General features: G+C 44.7%; 2 protein-coding genes across 2 annotated transcripts; both read left to right on the forward strand.

Moving 5' to 3' along the window:
• Window positions 1–714: 714 nt before the first annotated feature.
• On the forward strand, window positions 715–11,951 carry LOC117849544 (homeobox-DDT domain protein RLT2). Its single transcript, XM_034731117.2, has 18 exons — window positions 715–1,616; window positions 1,728–2,222; window positions 2,579–2,655; window positions 3,145–3,642; window positions 3,732–3,824; window positions 3,902–4,066; window positions 4,177–4,399; window positions 4,483–4,583; window positions 5,193–5,279; window positions 5,660–5,812; window positions 5,912–6,067; window positions 7,025–7,234; window positions 7,363–8,034; window positions 8,107–8,655; window positions 9,240–9,860; window positions 9,948–10,052; window positions 10,402–10,662; window positions 10,825–11,951. The coding sequence occupies exons 1-18, from the start codon at window positions 1,415–1,417 to the stop codon at window positions 11,698–11,700; spliced, it is 5,544 nt and encodes a 1,847-aa protein (XP_034587008.1). The 5' UTR covers window positions 715–1,414; the 3' UTR covers window positions 11,701–11,951.
• A 112-nt stretch (window positions 11,952–12,063) lies between these two features.
• LOC117849545 (uncharacterized) lies at window positions 12,064–14,586 on the forward strand. Its single transcript, XM_034731118.2, has 3 exons — window positions 12,064–12,622; window positions 12,739–13,196; window positions 13,892–14,586. The coding sequence occupies exons 1-3, from the start codon at window positions 12,458–12,460 to the stop codon at window positions 14,328–14,330; spliced, it is 1,062 nt and encodes a 353-aa protein (XP_034587009.1). The 5' UTR covers window positions 12,064–12,457; the 3' UTR covers window positions 14,331–14,586.
• Window positions 14,587–15,317: the final 731 nt, after the last annotated feature.

Below are 15,317 nucleotides of genomic sequence, written 5' to 3' on the forward strand. Positions count from 1 at the left end.
TTTAGTATCTTTGGAGCCATTTCATTTTTCATGCTTTAGTTTTGTTTTATTTGAAACTTCTAAACGTGTTATCGAGATTAGACATTTATTTGATTTCTTTGCATCGTTTAGAAGCTTGTTACACGTGTTAACAAAAGCTTATCTTTTTTTTAAGCTTTTGGATATTTTCATAAGTTATTCATATGACTCTTTAAACTAAAAATTGTATTTTTTTAAAAAAAGCTCTAAACGTCGTCGAACTTCAAGGGTGCCACGGTGATTAGTGGTGTAGATCTACTTGAAAAGCATACAACTTATAGTTTGTGGATCTGGAAATCTAACATGAGTTTAGGATTGTCTGACTAAATTCACAAAATTATAGACTTGAGAAAATGAGATCACGACAGTGGGTGCATGGAAGTCAAGGTGCGCAAGTTCATCATCAGTTCGCTTGTATGGAGTCAGTACAATACGGCAATACTACCACTGTCACGATCGTGAAAAAGTCTACTGTAGCTGCCATCTGGGTCCCGCGGACCATGGTGGTTGGCCAGACCCGCAAAGCATCGAGCCATCGACAGCAAAACTTGTTTACCGCTCGAGCAACTTTGGTACGCGAAGCGCGGCCACCCCACCGGGCCCCACCCCCTAGGCCACAAACATTCCGCGTACGCCACAGAAGATCCGCGGCCAGTTCTACGATCTCTCGTCGCACGAACGAACAGCGCGCAACCACAACAACCAAGCCCGTCCTATGAACACGCGCGCGTCCAGCCCGCCGCGAGATTCACAACGCGCACGCACGAAATCCACACCGCTCCAAGAACAAATCCACATCATTGCTTGCTCCCCCCTCTCCCTTTCCTTCGCTGCTTGCCTCATCGCCTGCCCCTGCCTGAGCCTGACTCCGCATCGAGAAAGAAAAAGGATAACAGCAGCAGCGGGGGAAGAGCATCAAACGCCAAGCACAGCAGCAAAGGCAATAATAAAAGTCGGAGGCATCAAATCGAAAAGGTTTTTATTAGCATGGAAGCGATCCAATCCCTGACCAATTCGGGCCGAGCTGCAGACGGAGGAGTTGCATCTGTGGCCTCCCCTGTTGCTCCTCCTCCCCGCGCGCCCGCGTCTCTATTGCTATCCGCTTTTGCGCCGCGGCGCGTCCACCGATCCTGTTCTTCGCGTTCGTGCTTTCGTAATTGTTATTATTGTTGCCGCTGCTGCCGCGGGTGGAGTTCGCGGCGCGGATCGAGCCGGACATCGGGCGGGCAGCCTCGCCTCGGACTCGGTGTTTCTTCGCCCGCCCGTGTATTTATCGCGGAAATCGCTGTTGCGTGTGGTTAGGTTTGTTGTTTTGTGTTCTGGTCTTGCGTTCGTGTTAGGTTTGGCTGCTGGAGGGGACGGGAGTTGGCGAATCTTAGGGTTTCGGTCGCCGGGGATGGAGTCCTCCGGCGATGGGGGCGATGAGGGCGCTGGGGCGGCGGCGGTCGGGATGGGGAGTCCCGGCCCGGCGTCGGCCCCTGCGGCCGTTGGCGGCGGGGGTAGCGGAGCTGGTGCGTCTGGATCCGGGGGGAAGCCGCCGGTGAAGCGCGTGATGAAGACGCCCTACCAGTTGGAGGTTCTCGAGAGGACCTATGCAGGTTCGTCGACTGCTGAGGATTCTGAATGTTTTGGGTTTCTTTTTTGCGAGATTTTGGTCGAATTCTGCGTTAGATTTTCACGGGGATTTGATTTGCGTTGCGTTGGTGCAGAGGATTCGTATCCAAACGAGACGAAGCGGGCGGAGCTGTCGGTGCAGTTGGGGCTGACAGACAGGCAGCTGCAGATGTGGTTCTGCCACCGCCGGCTCAAGGACCGGAAACCTCCTGCCAAGAGGCAGCAGCGGGATGAGGAGGTCACCGTGCCAGTCATAGCGCCACCACCCGTCCTTCCGCCTCCATTACCGCACAGCGAGATTATGGTGGGGACTGTTGGGACTTACGGTGAGCAGCTGCTGCCCTACTCCAGGAGAGGGCCTGGCCGGTCCTCAGCTGTGCCTAGGATATCCGTGCCGGAGATTGGGAGAAGATACTATGAGCCACCACAGGTCATTCTGCCTCACATGGCAGCAGTGCACCTTACACAAGCTGAGCACCGGATGATTGATTCTGTGGAAACGTTGATAGGGGAACCGCTGAGAGATGATGGGCCAGTGCTTGGTGTTGAGTTTGATCCACTTCCTCCTGGTGCATTTGGTGCGCCTATTGGTAAGAACCTTGTGCACATGATGCCTCCACATTGTATTAATTTGATTAGTTCCCTAATAATTTGCTTTTGTTGATACCATACCTCCTTCGCTTGTTGTTATAAATTTATGATACATGGATGAGACTGAATATAAGCCTTATGTTGACCTCTCTACATCGCCTCCTGTCATCCTAATACATCTATTGTTAAATTTATAGTAGATATAAACTCTCTTTTCTATTCTTGGAGTGTTGGAAAGTTTTTGTCGGGATTGTTTTGTACTGTCGGAATTGATGCCAGTACGTTCTTATCATGTATTCATGTTTATATTATGCTGACTTGTTTTCTGCTGTTTATTTTCTATGTTTTGGAGCAGTTCCAGAGCAACCGAAGCAGCCCTACCGATCTTATGAACCCAAGATGTTTTCTGGGCGTGATCCCAAGCCCATGAAGGTATACTGAGTCTTTCTAGTGACAGTTTCATGCATCTGTTGTCTTTGAATATATGGCATATAAGTGGAGTATTTGTACTGGATTAGTGTGATTTCGCTGTCCGTAAGTCAAGGCTGTGTAATCATCTTTTGTTCTCTCATATATATATATATGTATCTTTGTGGTACTCCACTCATGCACTGGCTTGTTACGCGTTTATTCCTTTTATGCATATTTGTTGAAATGAAGGGAATATCATGGTTGCATGAAGAGACATCATGTGTGCATGCTCTGTTCATAGAGCCTCATATACATTTTTTAGTCTTTTTATTAGATTTATTTCTGCACATTTGTTTTATGATCATATTATTCTGTATCGTACCTCACGAATTTACCTTGTTGGTAGTTTTTGGGTTCTCCTATTCTTGTTTCCGAATGAGATTATTATTTTCTTGAATAACCCAATCATGGATCAGTTCAAGCTTTAAAATCTGTTTTTTCCTCTTGTAGGCATCAGCATTTTTGCCTACTATCGACCCTTTGCTTCCAAATACAGTTAATGGGAAACGGAAGTCCTTGGTTGGGTCTTCTTCTCATCTTGGTTCACAGGCAGTACATGAATACCAGTTTCTTCCGGAGCAGCCAAGTGATGTATATGAGAGGGCAAGCCAGTCGCGCTTCTATGATACTTCAACAGAGGCATCAAATTCGAGGATAGCTTCTCTGTCTACGGGATCACGATTTCTCCATGGAGTTGAGCAGGCACCTAGCTATGCGTTTCACGGTCAATTATCTGGTTCTAGCCATTTAGCTCAACATGGCAGATCACCCATTCCATCAGGATCAACAGATCATGAGGGCGCTTTGTCAAATATTAATGTTAGCCCAGCTCCATTTCATGGGCAATTCGGCATTCCTCAAGTTGCTGGGTTTGAAACCCCCCTTGCATCCTCTGAAAGAATGGGTTATCATGATGAAGATACCTATCGTGTGGATAGAAAGCGCAAGGTAAACACTCCCTGCATTTGTGGATGTATCTTTTTCTTCTTCAGTATTATTAGTTCTTGATATATGATCTCTGTCTAAAATTACTTCAGCATAATGAGGAAGCTAAGATCGCGAAGGAAGTTGAGGCTCATGAAAAACGAATCAGAAAGGAGCTTGAGAAGCAAGATCTGCTGAACAGAAAGGTCTTCCTTAGTTACACTTAGAAAGTTTGCACATACCTTCCATGGTGCATTATTAATTTGTTTTTCATATTTTGCAGAGAGAAGAACAAATGCGGAGGGAAACAGAGAGACATGATCGTGAAAGACGTAAAGAAGAGGAGAGGTTGATGCGTGAAAGGCAAAGGGAAGAAGAGAGATTCCAAAAGGAACAAAGGCGTGAACACAAGCGCATGGAGAAGTTTATGCAGAAACAATCCATAAGAGTATGTTTGCTAGTTTCTGAATCTGTATTTGTAATACAAGTTGAATAAGCTGAAGACTTCGGAATCTAGGACACTGGCATTGTTTAGTTTACAATTTATTATATGCACAGGCTGAAAAACTAAGACAAAAGGAGGAACTTCGAAGGGAGAAAGAAGCTGCGAGGCAGAAGGCTGCTAATGAGAAGGCTACAGCACGTAGAATCGCACGAGAGGCGATGGAACTGATGGAAGATGAGCGCTTAGAACTATTAGAACTGGCCTATCGTAGTAAAGGGTTGCCCTCAATGGTTTCTCTTGATATTGACACATTACAGCAACTTGATTCATTTAGAGGTACGCTCCACATTCATTGAAATATGATTCTGGATTGTATATGCTTGACGTAATATAAGAAATTTGATTTCTCCTTTTTGCAGGAATGCTGGGACAGTTTCCTCCTGAAACTGTGAGACTGAAGGTGCCATTTTCAACAAAACCATGGGCAGCTTCTGAGGATAACATTGGCAACCTTTTGATGGTAACTCCTGATCTTTAGAACGTACATTTTCCTTAAAATTCTTTCGCAACAATGAGCGGTTATGAAAAGCTTATGATTGTCACTGTACCCTTTTCTGTAAAAAAGGTACTCCCTCCATTTTAAGATTCAACCTTATAACATTTGACAGACAATTGGCCTCATCTTGTTTTGCACAAATAATACATTGGATTGACATTTAAAAGTACTTTCCTATGGTTATGATTTTGTTGCCACAAACATTATAGTGTAGGAGGAATTAAGAGCCGGTCTAGGTTTGAAGACCATGCCAAGTCAGATTGTGCCATATATTTTGGGACAAAGGGAGTACCTCCCTTCTTAGATTATTCAGTGGACTAACCAGAAAACAGAAGTTTAATAAGGACTACCGATGTCGCTGTTTTGTCCTTTAGAAAGTTTGTTATTCTGTGACTATAATTTATGTTCTAGTTATCATGTGTTAATGATCTTCTGCATTTGTTCACTACTTTTATTTGTGGATGTTGCTATCCTGCTACTGCATCCTGGATTTGCGTAGCTTCAAAGTGTATTACATGTTAGAATTTATTCATTATATTGTTTCTAACAGAAGGTGTTGTTAATGAAATTCAGGTTTGGAAGTTCTTTATTACCTTTGCTGATGTTCTTGGGCTTCCATCGTTCACATTGGATGAGTTCGTGCAGGCTCTTCATGATTATGTGAGTTCTAATTATAGTCTATCATGTTGAACGGTTGTCTTGATATGATGACATGATGCTGGTTCTTTTTTATACCATTACAACTAGGACATGAACATGGTCCTAGGCCTTCGCATTTGTAGCGTCTCCTTGTTTCTTTGAGTGAGGATATTGGCATATCATGGTGTCAATTGTTAAATGCACTGTCGCATTTCAGCATCTGACATGACTTACACGTCCTTTCTATGTGTATTGATTCACTTAAGCATGCTAAATAGACTAAACTAAACATCGCTTGTTGGTCATGACTAATTTTGCATAATTTTTTCTGTTGCCATTTCATGGATTTAGATGTGTGTGCCATAACCAATTCTAAACTTCCATCACTATTCATTTGATAGGATTCAAGGTTCCTAGGGGAGTTGCATGTTGCTCTGCTGAAATCTATCATAAAGGATATTGAGGATGTTGCCCGGACTCCTTCAGTTGCTTTGGGTGTAAATCAGAGCGGTTCTGCTAATCCTGGAGGTGGCCACCCACAAATTGTTGAAGGGGTATTTGTGCTGATCTCCTGGTTCTCTAAAACATAGATTTTTGTTCTAGACCAGTAATGTTTTTTAATAAAAAAATCACTTCTTGTTTCTTAATGCTAGGCATATGCTTGGGGCTTCAACATACTTAACTGGCAGCGCCACTTAAACTTTCTCACATGGCCTGAAATACTGCGCCAATTTGGTTTATGCGCTGGTTTTGGGCCTCAGTTAAAGAAAAGGAACGCTGGAACTGTACATTACCGCGACGATAATGAGGTATCAGTAATCGTCCGTTTCCAATGTGAAACCTTTATGATAGTTTGACGGTTATAATTATGTGCTTAATCTATATTTTGATGAGTATTGTTTGCATAGTCAATACCCAATACTCTCTCCATTCTTTTTTACTTGTCGTTTGGGGGCAGTGACATTTTCATATGCACCTTTGACCATTATCTTTTCTACATTATACATTAGTAAAAATATACTGTACCTATAATGATCTGAAAGTATTTTCCTTGTGTAATGTAGTGGTCGAAGTTTATAAAGGTAGTGTACACATTCTTAAATGCTGTCTATTTGAGAACAGAGAAGGGGGGGGGGGGGGCAAATACTTGTTGCATGACTAGGGGTGGGTGTTCGGTCAGACCGAACTGAACCGATCGGTTCCTCGGTCTTTTCTTGAATTTCGGTTAGTTAAAACTAGGAATTAATCAGTTCCTGTGAATTACTTGTTACTGCTTTACGTATTAATTTCTTTCATTGAGAACATGAGGAAGGTTCAAGACGTTGTAACATGTCTGGCTGGACTGATAACCAGACAAGTTTTAGACTGCCAGAATGTGATCCAGTGGATGGGGAAAGGGTAATTGGACAATGATGCTATCAGTTGCTAGAAAACTAGAATCATTTTCTGAGGAACTCATGACACCTTACTGCTGAAATCTTACAGTTGACTACAATCTTGTATTGGTGGCTTAATAGCATAGGTCTGAAATGGGCTGGTTAACACTTACTTGCCACTGGTAAGAAAGGTTTTAGGTTAATTTTGCTCGAAACTTGCTCGATGCAAATCATGAAGTGTTGTATGTATTCCGTTCATGACATATTAACTAAGTACAGCTGCATATTTGCAGAAGGCTTGTCTTTTAACTGTTTTGCTGTTTATACAAACAAGATGGAATTTTCCCCAAAATATCTCATAAGTTCACTGTATCTTTTTTCCCTTGAAAGGGCCGTGATGGTGCGGATATCATTTCCACTCTGCGAAATGGTTCGGCGGCTGTGAATGCTGCTGCTTTAATGAAAGAGAGAGGGTATACTAACCGTCGCAGGTCACGACACCGTCTGACACCTGGAACTGTAAAATTTGCTGCTTATCATGTATTGTCGCTTGAAGGGAGCAAAGGTCTCACAATACTGGAAGTCGCAGAAAAGATCCAGGTATATCCATGCAGAATTTTTTTTAAATTTCACAGACCTGTTATTTCCTTCTTCTTTTTTTTTAAGTACACGGACCTGTTATTTCTAACAGAACTTATATTGGTTTTTCTCTTTTTCTCTCTCTCCAGAAATCTGGACTGAGAGACCTTACGACAAGCAAGACACCAGAGGCATCTATATCTGCTGCATTGTCAAGAGACACTAAGCTTTTTGAAAGAACGGCACCTTCAACATATTGTGTTAAAACTCCTTACAGAAAGGACCCAGCTGACTCTGAGACTGTGTTGTCAGCAGCACGTGAAAAAATCAGGGTGTTTCAGAATGCACTTTCGGAGTGTGAAGAAGTGGAGAAGGATGTTGATGAGGCTGAGAGGGATGCAGATTCCGAATGTGATGATGCTGACGATGATGTTGATGGTGATGACATGAATATTGAGGACAAGGATGTCAAATCTCCGCTAGTTAGAGCTCAAGATGGTGCACCAGTTACAGTAGTCGGTGACATAAAGCAAGAATCAAATAGTGTGGTTAATACATTAGTACCACAGAGCACTCAGACTAAATGCAGCGAAAGTGTTTCATTGCGTACTTTAGACATTAAAGCAAGTACTTCAACTGATCCAGTGGTTGGAGATGATGTTAAGGACAATGAGATAGATGAAAGTAACCAAGGAGAATCCTGGGTACAGGGGCTAACTGAAGGTGACTACTGTGACCTTAGTGTGGACGAACGGCTCAATGCGTTGGTTGCACTTATTGGTGTTGCCACTGAAGGCAATTCTATCCGTGCAATACTGGAGGTAATGATCTTATTGTTGTTTTTTATCTTACTATTTTCCCATTGAACATCATCTGAACAAGAGGCTTTACAGGAACGTCTAGAAGCAGCAAGTGCTCTAAAAAAACAAATGTGGGCTGAAGCACAACTTGATAAAAGGCGTATAAGGGAGGACTTTACTAGTAAGATACAATACGATTCTTGTGTTGGTTTGAAGGTTGACACAGATCGAGAAAATAATGCTGCTGAGAGTACCCTTACGCCAGTGCATAACCCTATTAAAAACAATGATGGAAATGCCAATACAGCAAACACTGATTTGCTTGTCGATAAGCAGAATCAGCATATTACGGGTGATATAGCTCATCATCAGAATGGTGTAAGCCGAGAATCAACTATTAATCCAGAAAGCTTGTCTGTTCAGCAATATGCTTCATCTGAGAAAACTCGATCTCAGTTGAAATCCTACATAGGTCACAAGGCAGAACAGCTTTACATTTACAGATCACTACCCCTTGGACAAGATCGAAGGCGGAATCGATATTGGCAGTTTTCTGCATCTTCATCATCCTATGACCCTGGTTCTGGAAGAATCTTTTTCGAATCTAGAGATGGATACTGGAGGGTCATTGACTCAGCTGAGGTAGCTATTTACTAAAAATATTCTTAGTTGCAATTTCATGAGCTAATATTTTCAGTAGGAGCTCTACAAAATAGAGCAGTTCAACTGGTGAATATTGTTCTTTCAACATGTTAATCGTTAATTGGTTTATCTTTTATGTAACCTGTGGGAGGTTTCTCATAGAAGCTAACCTGAAACTAGGAGAATAGAACTGCAATCTCAGGCACTAGATCAACTTTTAATGGTGAGGATTATGATGTTTTAGAAGGTCGGAGGTGATAACATTGGCATTTAGCACCAGTAACGTTGAGGAACCAGTGTTTGGGCTCGTCTATTGGGAATCAGCTAGTAATAAAAGTTTCTGAACTTCTTTTAGTGTCTGATTCCTTGTTGTGTGTCAGGTTACTATGCATAGTGTTTTCAACTGCCTAATATCTTGTACAGTTTCTAGAAAAACTAGATAGTAAGTTAGTAACTAATAAGTGGATAGAACATGTATGTTTTCTTGTTAGCGAGTGGACATTAAGGCGCTAGCCTGATTGACTACATGACAGACGGATCCAGTTGTGCTGTTATGTTAACATGATGCCGAATTAAAAATGCAGGCATTTGAAGCTTTGGTAGCTTCCCTTGATACTCGTGGCATCCGGGAGTCACATCTGCACTCAATGTTGCAAAGTATCGAGCCAACCTTTAAGGAAGCTGTTGAAAAGAAAAGGTGTTCCAGTTTAGAACACCCAGCTGGACGGATTTTGAAAAATGGAAGTAATGAAATAATAAGTACAAATCATGGGAATGAGTTTGGAAGTCCATGCAGTATCCTTTCTGGTGTTGCTTCTGATAATGTAGCACACTCAGATACTTTCAAGATAGAGCTTGGGCGTAATGAAGCCGAGAAGATTGCTATCTCGAAAAGGGCTTATGTGTTTGTGAAATGGATGTGGAGGGAGTGCTACAGTCACCAATCTACATATGCCATGAAATATGGAAAGAAGCGCTGGCCTGAGTTGATTCAATCTTGTGATTATTGCTACCAGATTTACTTAGCTGAAGAAAGACACTGTTCTTCTTGCCACAAGACGTTCAAACCCATTCATAATTTCTTGGAGCACTCATCACAATGTGAAGAAAAACATAGAACAGATCCTAATTGGAAGATGCAAATTGTGGACCATTCTGTACCCATAGGATTGAGATTGCTCAAACTGCTCTTAGCTACCATTGAGGTATAGTAACATTTTTGTGATCACTGACATCTATTTTGTTTGTTGCAAAAATTGCTGTTTGTGTGACTTTTTACGTTGTGTATGCAGGCTTCAATACCAGCAGAAGCTCTCCAACCGTTTTGGACGGATGGGTATCGAAAATCTTGGGGTGTGAAGTTGTATTCTGCATCATCTGCTGAAGAAGTCTTGCAGGTTGCGTACCCCCCCCCCCCCCCCCCCCCCCCCTCTTATAGAAATACACCTAGTACTTTCTCTTGTTTGCTATACATATGTTGCCCTAAGTTTTTACTGTATTGACAAAGCAACAATCTCAGGCTAGGCATAAGTCATCATGAGTCTCTGTACTGTTTGACCTTCAGCAAGTTCTACCACTTTAATTGTAGCACTCCCTTATTGGAGATGGTTGCTTATGAACTAACTTGAATTACTTTTATGTAAGAAGAGATTGGCATGGTTAAAAGAACGTTTGTAATTTATCAGCAAACTTTAGATATCTATTTTCTGTGCCTATTCTAAATTCTGCCATGTCATATTTCTGCAGATGCTTAGTATGCTGGAAGGTGCAGTAAAGCGAGATTACTTGTCATCTAACTTTGAAACGACAATTGAGTTGCTTAACTTGAACACACAAGATACTAATCAGAATTCTGTTGCACGTTCTGGATCTGCTACTGTACTTCCATGGGTACCTGATACTACTGCTGCTATTGCCTTAAGATTGTTTGATTTGGATTCTTCCATATCATACACACTTCATCCAAAGGCTGCATCAAATAAGGAGAGAGAAGCTGGAGATTTCACGGTGAGCCTTATAGCTTATTATTACTGCATCAAAAGACTCATAGTGGTGTTTACGTTACATGTGGGTAATTAGTGCTTTTGATTTGCTATGTCTGGATCAATGACATTAAGTGTCGCTATCTGTGTTGAGCTAGGTTGTGTAACTGTCCCTTTTTTTCTGCAGAATCTTCCACCGAGGCATCCTACTATTAAGAACAAACAAGAAATAGACCAGTTCGGATCTATTGGTTTTGATCAACAATATGGAGTGTTGCTAACTAATAGCAATGGTCGTAGAGGTCGTGGACGTGGAAGTCGAGGAGGTAGCAGGGGAGGTCGATCCCACAGTCGCGGTGGCAAGGTTCCTAGAGGTATTAGCAGCTCTTCCAGGATCCAGTTCAGGGATGACAACAATGGGTCATATGAGAAAGGCCCTCGAAAGATTGCAAAGAATACCCGTGGGCGTGGGCGTGGGCGTGGGCGTGGCCGCGGCCGAGGCCGTGGACTTCGAACAGTTAGACCTCGGCAACCATCTGAGCTCGGCATCAGATCAATTCCAAAGGCAAACTTATTGGGCAGCTTTAGCATGTTAAGTAAGGCAAACCGTTCTGGAAAGATGCATTCTCCTGAGAGCTCGGGTGCAGAAGATTGGGCCTTGGAGAGAAGGGAATATGTTGAAGATGATGACAACAATTCGGTATCTCAATCCGATGAATCGGAAGAAAATGAGGAAAATGGTGAGCCCTTGAATGAGGAATATGATGACGAGCTGGTCCCTGGTTATCCAAGGGACAATTCTGAGTCCAGCCCCCTACAGATGATGGATGACGGAAGCGAGGATAATGATGAGGATGCTGAAGGAGATGAAGACGGTGAGGATGGAGAGGACTATGAAGCGGAAGACCCTGTCGGTGATGAGGACGATGATGTTGAGATGGGAGGGGATGGTGAAATTGGTGATGAAGATGACGACGACGATGACGACGATGGTGGAGATGGAGTGGGAAATGCAGATGTGGATGAAGGTGGTACTTCATATTCTTCAGAGTATAGCGAATGATGAGAGTAAATTGAAGAATTTTTTATGGGACTTAAGCTGAAGCGCCTCCGGTTCCATCAAAAGTTCAACACAAATGCTGAGTTAGAAACTATTAAGAGGCAGCCTGGTTTTGTTGTTGGAGCTCGTTAGGTAGAGGCAAGTCGACATCAGAAGATCGGCTTTGTATATGTTAGCCTATGAATTAGGTCATTCTCTGTGTATATTATAGATCAAATGTTTTTTTTCTTAAAAAAGCTTCATTTAGCTGCTTAGTATTCGTATAGTAGTTTCCAGTCGTGCTAATTCAGAAGAATAACTGAAACAGGAAATTGGTGGGCGCCAACTTGACGCCCTATGCGAGTGAAGCCCATTAGAGGCCCACGTTGCAAAACCTTCGGTTAGTATTTTCCGCGGGTTTTCCGCAGTCCGTCCTTACTCGAGTCGGGACAGCCCACCGAACCTGCCCAAGCACACGCGTCCGTCTCATGTCACGTGAGAGCTCCGCGCGAACCGAGATAGCGCGCGCACCCTCGTGCACCTTCCAGAAGCTTCCACACCCGTCGCCAGACTCCTCTTCCCTCCCCCTGTCTCCAGACGCTTCTCTCTTCCCCTTTTCTCTCCCTCTTCTCCTGCCCTCTCCGAACCCGTACCAAACCTCGCAGCAGCAGCAGAAGCAACAACAACGACGAGAACGCCGAAACGAGTGCGAGCCTCCTGCGATTACGAGGAGCACAGGCACGCCAAAGCAGGGAAGCGCGAAGGAAGGAAGGGAGGCGCCATGGGTCTCGACTACTACAAGATCCTAGGCGTCGACAAGGGCGCCACAGACGACGACCTCAAGAAGGCCTACCGCAAGCTCGCCATGAAGTGGCACCCCGACAAGAACCCCAACAACAAGAAGGAGGCCGAGAACAAGTTCAAGCAGATCTCGGAGGCGTACGAGGTAAGCAGCATCCCGAGGAGAGATCCATGGCTGATTCATCTCGCGAAAAGTTTGTCCTATCGAATTCAGCAATGTCGTGACGCGCTTCCTGGTGTTCTGTCCGTGTGCTCGAACAGGTGCTGAGCGACCCGCAGAAGCGCGCGGTGTACGACCAGTACGGCGAGGAGGGGCTCAAGGGGCAGGTGCCGCCGCCGGGCGCCGGCGGGGCGGGCCCCGGTGGCGCAACCTTCTTCTCCACGGGCGGCGACGGGCCGAACGTGTTCCGGTTCAACCCGCGCAACGCGGAGGACATCTTCGCGGAGTTCTTCGGCGGGTCCAGCCCTTTCGGCGGAATGGGGGGAGGAGGAATGCCCGGCATGCGGACCGGTGGGACCAGGTTCTCCTCCTCCATCTTCGGGGACGATATATTCGGCTCAGCGTTCGGCGGCGGCCCCGACGGGCACGGCATGCACACCGGCGGGCGGGCGGTGAAGGCGCCCGCGATCGAGCGGAAGCTGCCGTGCAGCCTGGAGGAGCTGTACAAGGGGACCACCAAGAAGATGAAGATTTCTAGGGAAATCGCTGATGCCAGCGGGTAAGTATCTCCTTGCCTTGCCTTCGCATCCCTGTCTCAGAAGTGTCGATCATTGTTGCTGTAAGATTTCAAATCCAGCATCGATGCAATGGACGCCTTGAAACTGTTCAGTTTAATCAGGATAAATTCATCGGTTGTTAGATTTATCTGTTGGTCCATTTCTGCTGTAGATTTCAAGTTGGATTTGCATGAATGTGCAGTAGACGCCTTGACACTGTTTAATTATTGGTGGTACATTTCCCAATTGCTAGAAAGTATGAAAGTATGGTACTACTCAGTACATTTATTTTCAAGGGTGAATAATTGTCATTTGTCAATTTGCCGTTGATGATGGTGTGTTATTAGGCTAAACAGAGCTACATCATACTCTGAGCATAGTAGTACTGCATTAGTCACATGGGAAGTTTGTCTGGTCGCCTGTCACCTTTCTATCTGTGGGAATGTTCAGTTTAGTCAAAACTTTTGGGGATCAGTTTTTGCTTTTATCAAGTGATTAGTTTTCAATCACCATCCTAGAGGTGGATCAACGTCCAACTACTCATTGTTCGAGCTTTTAGTATCGGTAGGTCGGTCAGTTGAATTGATTGCATTTGGTGTTAATCTGTTCTGTTCTATCAGTTTACGAGCTCCACGAAACAAGAAAGCAGAGCTCCTTTTTGCTGTTTGTACTGAGCACCGCTGATCCTTGTGTGCAGGAAGACGATCCCGGTGGAGGAGATCCTGACGATCGACGTGAAGCCCGGGTGGAAGAAGGGCACCAAGATCACGTTCCCGGAGAAGGGCAACGAGACGCCCAACACGATCCCGGCCGACCTCGTCTTCATCATCGACGAGAAGCCGCACCCGGTGTTCACCCGCGACGGCAACGACCTGGTGGTGACGCAGAAGATCCCGCTGGCCGAGGCCCTGACGGGGTACACCGCGCACCTGACGACGCTGGACGGGCGCAGCCTGACGGTGCCGATCAGCTCGGTGATCCACCCGGGGTACGAGGAGGTGGTGCGCGGCGAGGGTATGCCGATCCCCAAGGAACCGTCGAGGAAGGGCAACCTCAGGATCAAGTTCGACATCAAGTTCCCGTCGAGGCTCACGGCGGACCAGAAGTCGGGAGTCAAGAGGCTGCTCGGGCAGTAGAGGAGCAAAGTGGGTGCGCAGAGACGGTGCTGTGTTCTGTATGAGAACTTTTTCGTGTTCGTTGAACCGGAGACGCGGCCATTTGCAGCGTCTGGGACGATGATGAAGGCAGTGAGGCCGATAGGCTGATGCCATCACCGTGTTTGAGAACTAGTACATAGAATTCCTTGTACAATCTTGCAGGTTGGTGTTTGTTCAGCGGTCCATGTCGTTGCAACTTGTTGGAATGGTGAGACGGAATAACCGTTAGCGCATAGATTGTGTGTACCTTACCGCAAGAATTATTAGTTACTGCAAGAATTTGGAGGTAGAAGCCGACTTGGGCCTTGTTTAGTTACCCTAAAATTTCAACTTTGACATTATCTAAAAAGATCCAACTTTGGCATCTTTGGCACTATTTAAAAAAGAAGATTTTTTACGTGCATGGAGTACTGAATGTAGATGAAATTAAAAATTAATTGCATAGTTTGGTTGTACTTTGCGAGACGAATCTTTTGAGCCTAATTAGTCAATATTTGGATAATAATTTACAAATACAAACGAAACGAAACTGAACGTAGACGAAATTAAAAATTAATTGCACAGTTTGGTTGTACTCGAGACGAATCTTTTGAGCCTAATTAGTCAATATTTAGACAATAATTCACAAATATAAATGAAACGCTACAGTATGCTACAGTGCTGGTGCTGGCGCCGTGATTTTGGTTGTCTAAAATCGGGCTGGTATCTGCAGTTTGCTTCACGTGTGCAACTTATTGCCCATTTGCCCTGATTTCTTTTCGGTAGGCGTGGAGGGATAGCTTCTTGTCTGTACGGAGGGTCGGTCGTCAGCGTCACCGGAATCATCGCCTCGTGCAACAAAACTAGACGGCCACTTCCTGGCCATCGCTTGCCACTTCGTGCTCCGGCGCTGTTGCTTCCTGGCTCCGGGCTCTTGCTCTTGCCGACACGTTCTACTAGTACGCAAAACACGGACATGTCCGAGCG

This window comes from Setaria viridis, chromosome 3 (genome assembly GCF_005286985.2).
Source record: "Setaria viridis chromosome 3, Setaria_viridis_v4.0, whole genome shotgun sequence".
In the NCBI taxonomy this organism is placed as follows: Eukaryota; Viridiplantae; Streptophyta; class Magnoliopsida; order Poales; family Poaceae; genus Setaria; species Setaria viridis.